This window comes from Triturus cristatus, chromosome 3_1, assembly GCF_964204655.1.
Source record: "Triturus cristatus chromosome 3_1, aTriCri1.1, whole genome shotgun sequence".
NCBI classification, from domain to species: Eukaryota; Metazoa; Chordata; class Amphibia; order Caudata; family Salamandridae; genus Triturus; species Triturus cristatus.
Window position 1 is genome coordinate 495,433,936 of NC_140583.1, and position 11,540 is coordinate 495,445,475.

Consider the following 11,540-nt stretch of genomic DNA (forward strand, 5'->3'; position numbering starts at 1 on the left):
TGCCACAGTTTGCTCATAATGGAAGATTCTGGGCAAATCACTTAAACTCCCAATCCAAATAACCATACTTTTTTAGAAGCATTTAGTTTTGTGAATAACTAGGACCTTATTGCTGCCACCTTTACCACTGTATTGTAGATCATGATTCTGAATCGGCATCTATGAGAAATCTAACAGTTTTTAGGTCCTGTGAGGTTTATAAAAACAATTAAAACCTATTTCATTTTCTGCCATGATAGTCTGTCTACTGTTCCAAAGCCTATAGACAACTGCTCAAAAGGACATTAAATCTGAGAGATCTTTCATGTATGTACTGATGAGTGGAAACCGATAGAACTCATCCCAGAAGCAAATTCGAAGCTCCCTAAATTAAATCTGATGACCTTATCAGAGGAAACTACCAGATGTGCTTGGGAAACATTTGTGGACATGGTTGTATGTTCCCTATCGGTGGACGTGTCTTCCTGTTTGCTTTTATTGGAACAACATTTTCTTGAAAATGAAACCAATATCTCTTGTGATTTAATAACATGACTGTTGAATGAGTATCTAGCCTCAAACAAAATGCTCTTTTACATGAAATGTAGGTAAAAACCACATTGTGGTAGCTGTAAACCTGAACTTGCTCACCACCACACAACCTGTGGTTGAATAGGATCTTGAATGCATACCTAAGTGGGAACAAAAATCAGTAAATGTGTAATGTGCTGTAGTATTGGGCGCTTCGAATTGCTCACTTTGATTTGGGCAAAGCACACCATAGATTATGCCAAATTATATGAATTGTTTCTTGAACCTTGTTTACTGGATTCGTTTTTCTGATGGATACATCTGCCTGTGGATTCCTCACCTTATGAGTATCCCCTCTGCGCCAACATTCCGGAAATTCTTCGTAGCTCTCTGAGCCGGCGAGTCCGTCACAGCGCCATGGCTCCACACGCAGCTCCGCATGACGTCACTGGAGCCATAAGAAGACCATGTTGGCGTGATGTCAGTTCCTTTTTTCTGCGCTACAAGCTAACGGATTTTCTGGGACTCTCCTGTCTTTCAACTGCTACTTTGTTTCAAGACTTTATTTGTTATTGTTTTCGACGGTGTTCCTAGGAAGTCGGGTTTCAAGCCCTGCAAGGAATGCGGAGGTCACATGTCAATTACTGACCCGCATGATGACTGTCTCTGGTGTCTTTCTAGTGATCACAACGTCGAAGGTTGTTCATCCTGCAGAAAAATAAATCCTTAGGCGCTGAAGGAAAGCGAGGGCAAGTTCTACATGTCAAAGGAGAAAAGAGGTCGTAAAAAGTCGGTCGTCGACTTTGCATTGATCAAAGAGAAGGCACAAGAAGACAGACATGGGTCTCGACGTTGTTCGCCCAAGTCTCGAGCTTCGAAGTCCCCTTCTCCTGCTCCTCAACGTCGTACCAAGGATGTTATTTCTTCTTCACCAGCTGAGTCTCCACAGGCTTCGCCAGGCCGGTCTCCTGTTTTGGGTTCTCCGTCGCCGGTTGATTCTCCGGCTTCCGATAGAGATTCGAATCCAGTGGAGGAAGTCTCCTGCTGCTCCTGTGGCTCCACCTGTGACTCCACCTGTGACTCCAGTTGATCCAACTCTGGAGACTCCTCGCAAGGAAGTCGAACCGGTGCAGTATCCTTCGTTCCCGGCACCCGGGTTCTGATCCATCGCACTTCATGAATGCGATGTATGGTATTTTTACCAGAGCCACATGCCCCTCTGGAGCACCTTCGGGTCCCATGGGTCCTTTGGCGTTTAATTTGGGCGTGCCTCAGCATTATCCTCCTGCCCCTTTTTATGCCTTATATGCCGATGGCGCAGTCATGGCAGTTTCCGACGCTGCTTGAGTAGTCTCCGGCTCTGTCTAGCGTCCTTTCTTCCAGGGTTCGTTCGTGGGTCCCTGTCACGGAGCCTCATTCGACGCAGTTGCTGGAGCCAATGGCGCAGCTGACGCCGCAGCCGAGGATGCGTTCTAGAAGAGAAGCTCAAAGGCTGATTGAAGAGGAGCAATATCGGGCTGGTTACATAGAGGAAGGGGCAATTTATGAGTGACTTATTGGAAGACTTGTGTGAAGCAAGTGGTTTGGATGTCTCTTCGGAAGGGGACTTTGCTTTACAGAAGGCTTCTCCTTCGAAGGATGTAGCTCCTTATGTGGTCATCAAGAAGGCAGCTGAACTGTTGGATCTACAGCTGAATACAAGCCCAATCGTTTAAGAGGTGCTTTTTTCTCCTGCTATGGTGGAACCTCTTTTACCATTCAATGATGCCCTGACGGAGCCGATATTAGAAGTCTGGAGTAATACTCTTTCTGCTCCTGCAGTTTCTACATCTGTTTCTAGAAGATATAGACCGGCACCAGGGAACCCTGACTTTCTTTCTTCTCACCCGTCACCTCAAAGTTTGGTAGTTCAAGCTTCTTGTTCAAAACAGTCGGTTGGCTCTTTTCCTCAAGCACCGGCTGATAGAGATTTAAAGCTTGAGGAATCTGCAAAGTTTTTTTCCTTCGGCCAGTATGGCATTAAAATCCACAAATGCGACATGTCTCTTGGGCAGATATATCCACGCCCTTCTGGACTCTGCCAAGCAGATTCTCCCTAAGCTGTCGAAAGAGTATCGGAGCAATTTAGGTGAGGTCTTGATGGACTCCCAGGCGGCTGCTCGCCAAGTAATCCAGTCTGGTCTGGACACTGCAGATTAGGTGGCAAGGGTGCTTGGTTCGTCTGTTGCCACTAGGAGGCATGCATGGTTAAGATCTTCAGGAGTTTCACCTGATGTGCAAGCTGCCCTTTTAGACCTTCCCTTTGACGGTTCTAAGCTTTTCTGGGAAAAAGCTGACTTGGCGTTTCAGAGATTTAAGGACAGTAAAGCCACAGCAAAATCTCTGGGTTTAGTCTCAGTCATGAGTGTATGGTTACAGAAGATACCGTGGTTTTGGGAAGTCTTCCTTTCGTTCCCGTCAGCCTCGGCAACAACAACCGCAGCAAAACCCTCTTTATAAATCCTACAGAGGTAAAGGCAGAAGTCACCTTCGTGGAGTTGGAACGACATCCCTCTTCCTCCTCTACCTCCCCTCTCGGTAATGCAGGAAAGCAGCCCTAGATCCACCGTCCTGGATCATGTGGGTCCTGTGGGAGGTTGGCTTACCCATTTTCTACAAGACTGGAAATTAATAACTTCGGACTTTTGGGTTCTTGATCTTGTGGAAAATGGGTACGCCCTTCCCTTCAGGAAATTCCCCCCTCCTTGCCCATGGTTTTGCACCTAGGATCATTTGCTTCTCCTTCAGAAGGCGGTTCTTACCCTATTACAAAAAGGTGCGATAGAGGTGGTTCCGGAGCAGGAAAGGGGTAAGGGATGCTACTCCAGGTATTTCCCGATTCCCCCAGAAGGATGACAGGCTACGTCCTATCCTGGACCTCAGTCTTGAATCCATTTCTCAAGCAGGAGAGATTCAAGATGCTCACTCTAGCGCAGGTTCTTCAGGTGCTGCAACAAGCGGACTGGATGGTGTCCATCGACTTGCAGGATGCATATTTCCACACCCCGATCCTGAAGTCGCACAGGAAGTATCTCCGTTTCATGGTTGGGTCGCAACATTACCAGTATGCGGTCCTTCCATTTGGTCTTACTACTGCACCTAGAGTCTTCACCAAGGTGATGGCAGTGGTGGCAGCTCATCTCAGAAGGTTGGGGATTCCGGTTTTCCCCATACCCGGACGACTGGCTTCTGAAGGCAGTCTCCAGAGATGGTGTCGTCATCTGCAGGTAACCACCCAGCTGTTGTACAAATTGGGTTTCTCAATAAATATACCCAAGTCTCACCTGGTGCCCTCACAACGCAACCTGTTCACAGGGGCAGTACTGGATACCATGGAGTGTTCCCTCCACCTCAAAGGATTCTCGACATACAGGAAATGATTCCCTTGTTTTACAATGGAGCGGTTGTTCCAGTTCTGAAGGTTCGTCGCCTGCTCGGTCTGTTCGCTTCCTGCATCCTGTTGGTCAACCATGCATGCTGGCACATGAGGGCGCTCCAGTGGTGTCTCCGCAGGAAGTGGGATCGGCACAACAGAGATCTCGGGGAGTCTGAGGATCTCCAGAGAAGCTGCAGCGGAGGGCAGAGCGTGGAGGGCAATCTGTCTCAAGGAAAGCCTTTCCATCTTCCTCCATCGGTGGCCACAGTGATAACTGAAGCCTCTACCCTAGGGTGGGGAGCACATCTGGGGCATCTGGAGATAAAGGGTCTTTGGTCTCCAGAAGAAAGGTTGTTTCACATCCACCTTTTGGAATTGCGGGCGATATGTTTGGCGCTCAAGGCCTTTCTCCCTTCCCTTTGCGGTCCATCGGTTCAAGTCCTGACGGACAACACTGCTGCAATGTGGTATGTCAACAAGCAGGGTGGAGTGGGGGTCGTACCGTCTCTGCAAAGAGGCGTTGCGACTCTGGTCCTGGGCTCAGGACCATCGGATGTGCTTGATGGCAAATCTGGCCGGCTGCTGAACGTGTGTGCGGACAGTCTGTCGGCAGTTCTCTGCCGACCACGAGTGGAGGCTTCCTCCAGAGGTAGTCCGATACATCTTCCAAACGTGGGGGACTCCTCGGATGGACCCGTTTGCCACTCACGAACGCGCACTGCCCGTCATTCTGCAGTTTCTGGGGCAGGGAGTGTTGGGACGCGTTGCATATGAGTTGGGGGCTCACAACTCCTTTACGCGTGTCCTCCCATACCCTTGATGCCTGGGTTCTGTGGAAGATTCGCCAAGACCGGCCAAAGTCATATTTATCGCCCCGGATTGGCCAAGAAGGGTGTGGTATACAGACCACCTCTCGTCGCACCCTCCTCTCTGTCTCCCTCTCAGGGCAGACCTCCTCTCTCAGATGGAGGGCCAAGTTCTACAGCCCCACCTCCAGAGCCTGCACCTTCATGCCTGGAGATTGAACGGGGCAACTTGAATTCTTTTTCTCTCCCGCCTGACGTGGTGGACGTTATATTATCGGCCAGGCGACACGCCACGAAGTCTGTCTATTCATACAGGTGGTCTAAATTTAAGTGGTGTGGAAAGAAAGCTATTGATCCCTTAAAAGCTCATCTATCTGATGTTTTGTTTTTCTCTTCATTTGGCCCAGCAGGGTTTTGCTGTGGCCACTGTAAAAGGGTATTTATTGGCTTTGTCGGCATTTGTGTGTTTACCTAATCAGCCTTCTTTTTTAAGTCTCCTATAGTCTTAAGATTTATTAAGGGGCTGACAAACATGTTTCCTCCCACTCCTTTTATTATGCCTCAGTGGGACTTGAATTTGGTGTTAACTTATTTTTATGGGTTCGTCATTCGAACCGATGCATAGTTGTCCTTTAAGACTTTCAACTTTTAAAATGGTCTTCTTGGTATCTATCACCTCGGCCAGGAGGGTGAGAAACTCCAGGCTTTGAGTTCAAAGCCGCCTTTTCTGACCATATATGCTGAAAGGATGGTACTTGGGACCAGGGCTGCTTTTCTGCCTAAGGTGGTGACTCCCTTCCACCTAGGTCAATCCATTACCCTTCCTACTTTCTATCCTCCCCCCTCACCCTTCCAAGGAGGAGGAGAGACTTCATCGTTTAGATCCAAAGAGGGCGATTAGCTTCTATTTGGACAGAACAGAGGACTTCCGTCAGGATGACCAGCTTTGTTGGATATGCTGGTTGTATGAAGAACAAGGCGGTGCACAAGCGCACGATGGATCATCTTGTGCATCAAGATAGGCTACTCCCTGGCTGGTAAGGAGCCTCCTGTAGGCATTTATGCTCATTCCACCAGGTCTAAATCGTCTACGTCTGCATTGTCTAGAGGTGTTCCTGTTTTGGACATCTGTAAGGCTGCAACTTGGGCCTCCCTCCACACTTTCGCGAAGCATTACTGCTTAGCTTCCGAAGTGAGGGATGGCCATTTTGCGCGTTCTGTTTTGCAGGACTTTTTGGTATAGAAGGGCGGACACCCACCTCCGGGAGAGGTACTGCTGTGGGATTCTATTCATAAGGTGAGGAATCCACAGGCAGATGTATCCTTCAGAAGAAGCGTTACCGAAGGTAAGTAACTTGTTCTTCTGGTATCCTGTGACTCACTATAGAATCCTTAACTATACTTCCATATAGACAGTAAGGGTTATGTATTATCAGTACAGAGCTGATCATGTGCCCCATGTGAATACATACTAGTGCTGTGCAGATTCTTAATGTGTTGTGTATGGTTAGACCTGGCCATACAAAGTCAATTTAAAAAGTTGATTTAGAGGGAAGTGGGCGTTGTTTCTAAAATCCCCTCTGAGCTAAAGCATCAACAGTTAAACAGACAGGAGCTGGAGGGTGGTGTTTGCACCAGAAATGCTTTTCTGCATTGAACCTACACCTGAATAGTTACTGTTGACATTTACACCAACAGAGGACGAGTGGAGGACTAGAAAAGTTTTAGCACGTTTTTTATGCAAATGGCCACAGTGTTTTGACAAGTAATGTAGAAAATTCGTTTGAAAGACACAAACTCAAATATTAACAAGCATTGCCATAGCCAATAGGTCTCGCCTCTGGGACCTATAAGTGTTTAGCCATGCAACAGTTGCATAACTAAATACTTATAAGGTCCCAAAAGCGAGATCTATTGGCTTTGCCAAGCGGCTGTGAAAGTGATCGCGATCAAACATCAAATCGGCCGTGAAAGTTATCGCGGTCAAGCGTGGCGCCCGCGCACATGCACTATAGCTCTAGGCTGGCCTGGTAGCACTTTTTGGAGCCACCTCAGTCTTGCTAGACCAGCGCAGACTGCACCGCTTCACCTTTTGTGGGAAAGGTGCACCCTGTGACTGTTGGAGTCCGACAAGGGATCCACACTGTCTTCACATATTTTTAACGTGTTAAGCGTGCACATTTTGGTGAGACTTGAGTCCACCCGCCTTAAACTTGCTTTTCAGAACATATTGCTGTATATCTGATTTTGAATGGGTGAAAATTCCCTAAAATTTAAGAGGTGATTGGGTTGAACAATAAAACAGACCAATGGTCTGACACTTATTGCCCTCTTGTACTGGGCATGCCTCCCATCCCAAAATCTTCTGCTAAGAGTTTGGGAGTGACTACTTACGGGGAGCGTTCTTTGCATGCCAAATCTTTTCCATAGTGTATAAATGCCTTTTTTCTGGTTAGGCATATTAAGAAAATTGTCCACCTTTCCACAGATGCTCTTAAATTTGCATTAGCCGTCTTAATATGGTCTCAACTAGATTACATTTTTTAATTCAATCTGGACCTTCCAGCCAAAGAATGAAAACTGCTACAGATTGTGAAAAATACCATAGCACAACTGAACTCTAATTCTCCCAGAAGGTTCCATGTTTCTTGTTTCAACCACTCCTTTGGCTCTCCGTAAAATATAGGATTAATTTTAAGATCCTATGCATAGTATTTAAAAACCATTCACAATCTTGCATCTATTTTTCATCTCATGCAGAAATAGCCAATGCATTCCTCATCACAGTGTGCACTCCGATTCAGAATATCTTCTTTAAATACCCATATTTGCAAAAGTGATCATGGGAGGTCCTGGCTTTTCCTTTTTGTGCTCCCACCTTCTAGACCTCTCTTCCACCTCACCTGAGAACAGAATCTGAAATTCTGCATTAAATACCTGGTTATTTACACAAGGTTTTGCATGCTAACTTCATGACTCTCAGAGTCTGTATGTGCACTATAACAAGAAGCTGTGGCATGGTAAACTGGCATGTACACTTCCCTGATTGCACAAACGCTTGTAAAATTGATTTTGACACTTAGTTTAGCTCTGCCATCACACTAATCCAGCCTGTGCCCAGAGACTTTAGACCATGTGCGTTCTGTTGCCTGGAGTAGTGCACCAAGTGTATCTCCCTGTGGGCATTGAACTACTACCTTTCCCCAGAGTGCATCCGGTAAAAGCAGTGGTGGCAGTGTATCCGGTTTTGTGAATTGGTACTAAAACTCGTTTTTATTTATTTTTTAATATGTCCAGGAGAGTCGAGCCTATTAGTTCCGGTATTTTACTCTTCCACTGTTATGCGACACTCGGACCCATATACTGACATTTCCTTGTGTATCTATATGTAGTGAATATGTAAAGCATGTATGGTAGTAGGACTTTTTTGACTTGTGAGTATGGGGAGAGTTAAACCATTTAGGGTCCACGAGGCAGGGGATAAGGACAGCTTTCCCAGACCGCGAAGGGCATATTAGGGTGGAGGCCAGATGCTAAAGCGAAGCAGGGTGGAGGCTGGACTTGTAGTAAAAAACCATGAAGACGTTAATGTCAATGGGCTGCTGATTAATTCTTCCTTAGCACTGCCATTTGATAAGGGTGAGGGATGGGACTGCTGTTTATTGTTTGTGAGGAAGTTTCTAGACTAGAACATGTGCTTTTGTCTGTCCCTGATAACTGCTTCAATAAGATTGACCGGCAGTTGCAGAGATCTCACTTTGTTCCCTTGATTTGGATGCTTCTGCTTTGAGCCATCCTTATTGCTTCCTGTTGCAGGAGCAGTCACCTAGAACCGGGTGCATCTGAGGAATAGCCAGAAAATGGCATTTGAAAGGGAGCCTACCCAACTGTTTCTGAAGTCTTAAAGTGAATTCATGTCCCCTGTCTTGAAAATGTGTATACAAGAAACACTCCACTTTGTTCCTGCTACAAGCTCTTCTTGACCAATGATGGGAGTGCTCTGCAGTGTGCTCCCAGGAGCTGCTCTGTGAACAGTACTGGTGTCTTCATGACAGCCGGTCTCCTAGAGATGAGGAGACATCACCTGAAGTCTGCAACATGCCGGAGAAGCGGAGGGTTTGCCTACTCCCTTAGCATCTGGCCTGCCCAGTGTGAAGTAGTCTGGTCCTGCAGGATGAGGGCATGTGCAGGAGAAGCTGGCTATGTTCCTGGTGTGCGGGACAGCGATAAGTTACTGACTGCCCTTAAGAGTGAAGCCGGAGTCAACCTGTTATGAGGGCTTTTCCCAAACTCCCAGTGGTGGCCTGGCCTTGCCCCGCACTGGACTGCATACAGAAATCAAGCTAAGAAGTCACCTAAAGGCTAGCTAGTGCTGCTGCTGTCTGACTGCCCATTGAATTCAGAGTAGGAGCTGACATTGCTCCCCAAAGCATGAGATGATCCTGCTTTACTAGGCATCGTAGTTGCAGTTTTCATTATTGTATCGGAGTTGAATTATTGTATTGTCTTACTATGATAATAAAGTCCTTTAGTTTACCAAGAGAAGTACTGGTCTGGGCAGTATATTGTAACTGTTTTAGCCTGGGGTGTGGGGCGGTTCATAATTCTTGCCCTGCACACTAGATCCAAGAAATCTTACTAGCCTGCGAGCCCATTGCAGAAAGAGGTTTAGTTGGCCCACTGCACAGCCACATTGTAATATGGGCCGTCGAATTGGACTACCTCAACCACCAGTTATGGCCGAGTTGCATGTCTGCTGGGAGAACCCCCCTATCGCTGCAGATGGAGTCCGACAGAATGTCCTCTATTTTAGGAAGCAGCTAACATTTAGATGGAATGGAGAGCATGTGAGATTACTGGCGCGGATTTGCCACAGGTGGTCGAACAATGTCTTTCTCAACTTAAGATAATCAAATGGTTTTTAAGTGCCCTGCAAAGACCTCCAGATTGTTTTCAAGTGGAGCTATACAATGTCTTGGGTCAAACTCTTAAGTAACTGTGAACCTCTGGCCGACATTTCCCAGTACTAAAACTTTTTCCCTCTCCCGCCTCTCTCCCTTAAATCTAGGAACACCCTGAATCTCTGACTCAATCCAGATACTGTATTTTAACTACAGATAGGAAGAGCTCTTTTAACCTAGCATTGTCAACAGACGTGCTTCATGTAGAGGAGAGCAGTATGTATAATGTTGTAACTGAGCAGTTTAATGGAGGTTAGTGGGATGATGTGCAAGAACTGTCAAGTCAGACGTACCAAGTTTCAGTAAATTGGCTCATGTTAAGGCGTATGCCCATCAGTTTAGGTATCTGCCCAAACACTGGTCATAACTCATTATATATTAAACGTGTAATGTAAAGCTCTTGGGTTGATGTAGAATTTACTTTGCTGCAAATATAAAACTCCGTTTATGCTAATTCCCCATATGTATCTAATAAGCACCAGTATGTATATGGATATTTCGGCACATTGTACATTCAACCCTCTGATCATATGTACTTCAGCAGAGCGGTTATTTAGGCACATTTTGGAGGGAGACTCTACAGAAGAAATTACAACTTGATTAAGTGCCCCAGGATGTCAGACTTCTTGCCAGATCTGGCTTTCTATATACTGATAGTCTTGCTCAGGCTCACTGATTGCTGTATTCTTCCTGTGGCTATATTCTATGTGGAAATGGCAGAATTTAACATTCCCCCCCCCCCCCCCCCCCCCCCTTCGCAAAAGCAACATACATTCCAACAGCAATGTTCTTGCAATGTTCACGATTAAGATTTCTGCAAGCTAGTTGGGGTTCCTTGCTTGTTTCCTATAGGCTCTCTTTGTGTTCCTTTCGTGATTGCTATGGCCCACTGGGGCAAAGAGTTTGGAGTGAGCCAGGCCTCCGTATCATGAATATTGCTTACAGATCTGTGTTTCTCAAACGGTGGGTCGCCAGCTGATTTCTGGTTGGTTTTGAGAGCAATAAATAAAGATGCATTTACATGTTGTATTTACCTTGTCACATTTGCTATGCTTCTAAGACAGAGGTCAAGTCCTTAAAGGGGTAGTTGGGATTTAGCGTTGTGGTCGTTTTGCTGACCTGTGACATTTTTGCATATACAGGGACGCTGAGATCATGCAGCAGAAGCAGAAAAAGGCAGCAGAGAAGAAGGAGGAACCAAAATAGCATTGTTTCCTGACCAAAGCAGACTAACTTGATAAAGAAGCAATCACCTTCACACCGGTTTTCTAAATTTGCCTTTGTTGTAAAACATCCACCTTTGGTGCATTCATTATGCTGTATTTTTCCTCTTGATCTGGATATTTCACTGCTCTGTTTTTACAATAGAATGCATAAATTCTGCGGTTAATTTCATGCCTTTGTGTGTGCGTGTATATATTATAAATAACAGTCTTCTCGTCTTTTAATTAGAAATTTTGCATTTATGGTTTTTATTCCTCACTTGGGCTACTTGTATACCGCATATGTAATACTAAGTGGTCCAGTAAAATGAAGCAAGAGAGAACCATACATTTTGTATGCATGTTGGGCCCACCGAATAATATTTAATAAAGAACTTTTTTTATTTCCTAATGTTCGTATTTTTTTATTAAGTGGACTCCTTTTGTTGCAAAAGTAACCCGGACCCAATATGGTTACAAATGTGTCTTGCATGTGCGTCTTGGCTTAAAAGACTGCCAGCTGGGCTGACCTCCTTTATGATCAATAATAAATGGTGTCTGAACACCATTAACTTGTTAATTGCACTTATCTACGCATTTGGTATTGCCAGAGTATTACTTATCACTGCTCCAGATTTTGGATCCC

At 45.8% G+C, this 11,540-nt stretch overlaps 1 protein-coding gene across 1 annotated transcript in view; it reads left to right on the forward strand.

Moving 5' to 3' along the window:
• The window catches only part of SERF2 (small EDRK-rich factor 2), a 43,599-nt gene extending 32,293 nt beyond the window's left edge, over positions 1 to 11,306 (forward strand). Inside the window, exon 3 of the mRNA XM_085644352.1 lies at positions 10,835 to 11,306. Coding sequence (XP_085500478.1) covers positions 10,835 to 10,898 — 64 coding nt within the window. The 3' untranslated portion in view covers positions 10,899 to 11,306. The remainder of the gene's footprint in view (positions 1 to 10,834) is intronic.
• The last annotated feature ends 234 nt before the right edge of the window (positions 11,307 to 11,540 follow it).